The sequence below is a fragment of the Bufo gargarizans genome, chromosome 2 (assembly GCF_014858855.1).
Source record: "Bufo gargarizans isolate SCDJY-AF-19 chromosome 2, ASM1485885v1, whole genome shotgun sequence".
In the NCBI taxonomy this organism is placed as follows: domain Eukaryota; kingdom Metazoa; phylum Chordata; class Amphibia; order Anura; family Bufonidae; genus Bufo; species Bufo gargarizans.
Genome location: NC_058081.1, coordinates 614140905 through 614143553, shown reverse-complemented (window position 1 = coordinate 614143553; position 2649 = coordinate 614140905). Strand labels below are relative to the sequence as shown.

Sequence of the window (2649 nt, the reverse complement as noted above, 5' to 3'; positions counted from 1 at the left end):
CAGACAGGCCATCCACTAACACCGCCTAGTTCGGGGCGGGGCGGGGCGTTTCAGACGTAGCTTGTACGAGAAATTAATCACGTGAAAAGATGTGGGCGTGGCCTGCGGGCTGCCTGTAGGGGGCTTCTAGGGACCGCTGGTGTTGTCATGTGACAGTCGCCTGTCTGGGCGCAGGGGGGTTAACAGAAGATGGCGACGTGCGGGGGTCCGGTGTGCTGCTGCTGCTGCTGTTGCTGCGGGGACCGGGAGAGCCGCACCCCAGAGGAGCTGGTGAGAGTTGGGGAGCAGGACATAGGTGACATGAGGCGCCTCGTTTATCAGCATAATGATGGGTTCTTTCTTTGTCATCCTCATCCCGCATGACGCCCAAGTACCTTCTCCCATCATGTCACGCATCAGCCCGCATCACCTACAGCTGCTGTCCCTGCACACATGGTTATACACCTACCTGCCCATCACATCCTCATCCACCAGCCCCTGCCCATCACATCCTCATCCACCAGCCCCCGCCCATCGCATCCTCATCCACCAGCCCCTGCCCATCACATGCCCCATCCACCAGCCCCTGCCCATCACATGCCCCATCCACCAGCCCCTGCCCATCACATCCTCATCCACCAGCCCCTGCCCATCACATGCCCCATCCACCAGCCTCTGCCCATCACATCCTCATCCACCAGCCCCTGCCCATCACATGCCCCATACACCAGGCACCTGCCCATCACATGCCCCATACACCAGGCACCTGCCCATCACATGCCCCATACACCAGGCACCTGCCCATCACATGCCCCATACACCAGGCACCTGCCCATCACATGCCCCATACACCAGGCACCTGCCCATCACATGCCCCATACACCAGGCACCTGCCCATCACATCCTCATCCACCAGGCACCTGCCCATCACATCCTCATCCACCAGCCCCTGCCCATCATATTCTCATCCACCAGGCACCTGCCCATCATATTCTCATCCATGGGGCACCTGCCCATCACATGCTCCATACACCAGGAACCTGCCCATCGCATCCTCATCCACTGGGCACCTGCCCATTACATCATTATACACCAAGCACCTGCCCATCACACGCCCCATACACCAGGCACCTGCCCATCCCATCCTCCGGGCACCTGCCCATTACATCATTATACACCAAGCACCTGCCCATCACACGCCCCATACACCAGGCACCTGCCCATCCCATCCTCCGGGCACCTGCCCATTACATCATTATACACCAAGCACCTGCCCATCACACGCCCCATACACTGTGCACCTACCCATCCCATCCTCCGAGCACCTGCCCATTGCATCCTCATCCACCAGGCACCTGCCCATTGCATCCTCATCCACCGGGCACCTGCCCATTGCATCCTCATCCACTGGGCACCTGCCCATCATATGCCTCATACCCTGGGTCCCTGCCCATCACATACTCATACACCAGGCCCCTGTCTATCATATGCCTCATGTACCGGGCACCTACCAATCATATCCTCATCCATAGGGCCCTGTCCATCACATTATCATACACCGGTCACCTGCACATGGTCGTAGACCAGGCCCTTGACCGTGGCACTTGCTTATGCATCAGGCTCCTGCCGATGGCACATGGTCGTACACCAAACTGGCACCTGCCTATAATGTTCTCGTACTGCTCATCACACATGGTTATACACCATGCTCCTGCCTGGTCCTCATACATGGGTTCCTCCTATATCCATATACATTAAGTACCTTTACATCACATCCCTTATACATTGGGCACCTGCCCAACGCACAGGGGCATGCGCCAATCACTTTCTTATGGGTGTCAGGCACATGCTGATTACATTCTTATATCTGAGCACTTTCCCAACACTCCCTCATACACTGAGCCCCTGCCAGTAACACTTGTCATAAACCAGGCACCTCGAATGTGGGGAGCAAATAAATTAGTCGGCAAAGCCAACAAAATACCTTTTCTTTACAGATGAATAAGGGCTGACCTCAGTGTTTCCAATTCCACTAAACTATAGACCGACCGCAGTGTTTCCAGTAGACTGTGAACTGATCGACCGGCCAAAGTGTTTACCAAAGATGTTGTGATCTATGTTCTGCAGTCACCACTAGAGGGAGCCACAGAGTTTACTGTGATGCCAGTGTGCTGGATGGTCCCTCTAGTGGCAGCTGCAGGCACCCAGATTGACTTGTTTGGCCCATCTCGCACTTTAGTGGCATGTCTTTCTGATATGCTACTAATGTCTAATAGGTGCAGGTTCTACCTCTGGGACCAATACCTATCTCTAGAACGGGGCCCCCACAGTAAAGGAGAGCTCACAGTGCAAGCATGGCCACCCTCCTTTAACTTCTATGGGAGTGGTGAAAATAGCTGAGCACTGGCATCGTAGAGGTCAATGAAGAGGTGGCCGCTCTTGATCGATGCGCTCTCCTTTCACTTCAATGGGAGTTCTGGAAATAGCCGAGCGTGCTGTCTCGGCTCCTCTTGGAACTCCCATAGAAGTAAGTGGAGAGCACATGCACAGTGCGCTCTCCCTCACTTTGGTTGGGCCGTTCTGGAAATAGGTACAAGTCCTAGAGGTGGGACCCACACCTGTTGGACAACGGTGGCATATCCTAGTGATATCTAACCAAAATGCGAGATG

General features: G+C 55.1%; 1 protein-coding gene across 1 annotated transcript in view; it reads left to right on the top strand.

The window, feature by feature from the left end:
• Window positions 1–103: 103 nt before the first annotated feature.
• Window positions 104–2649, top strand: part of CLCN6 (chloride voltage-gated channel 6) — a 43239-nt gene continuing 40693 nt past the window's right edge. Inside the window, exon 1 of the mRNA XM_044282082.1 lies at window positions 104–270. Coding sequence (XP_044138017.1) covers window positions 190–270 — 81 coding nt within the window. The 5' untranslated portion in view covers window positions 104–189. The remainder of the gene's footprint in view (window positions 271–2649) is intronic.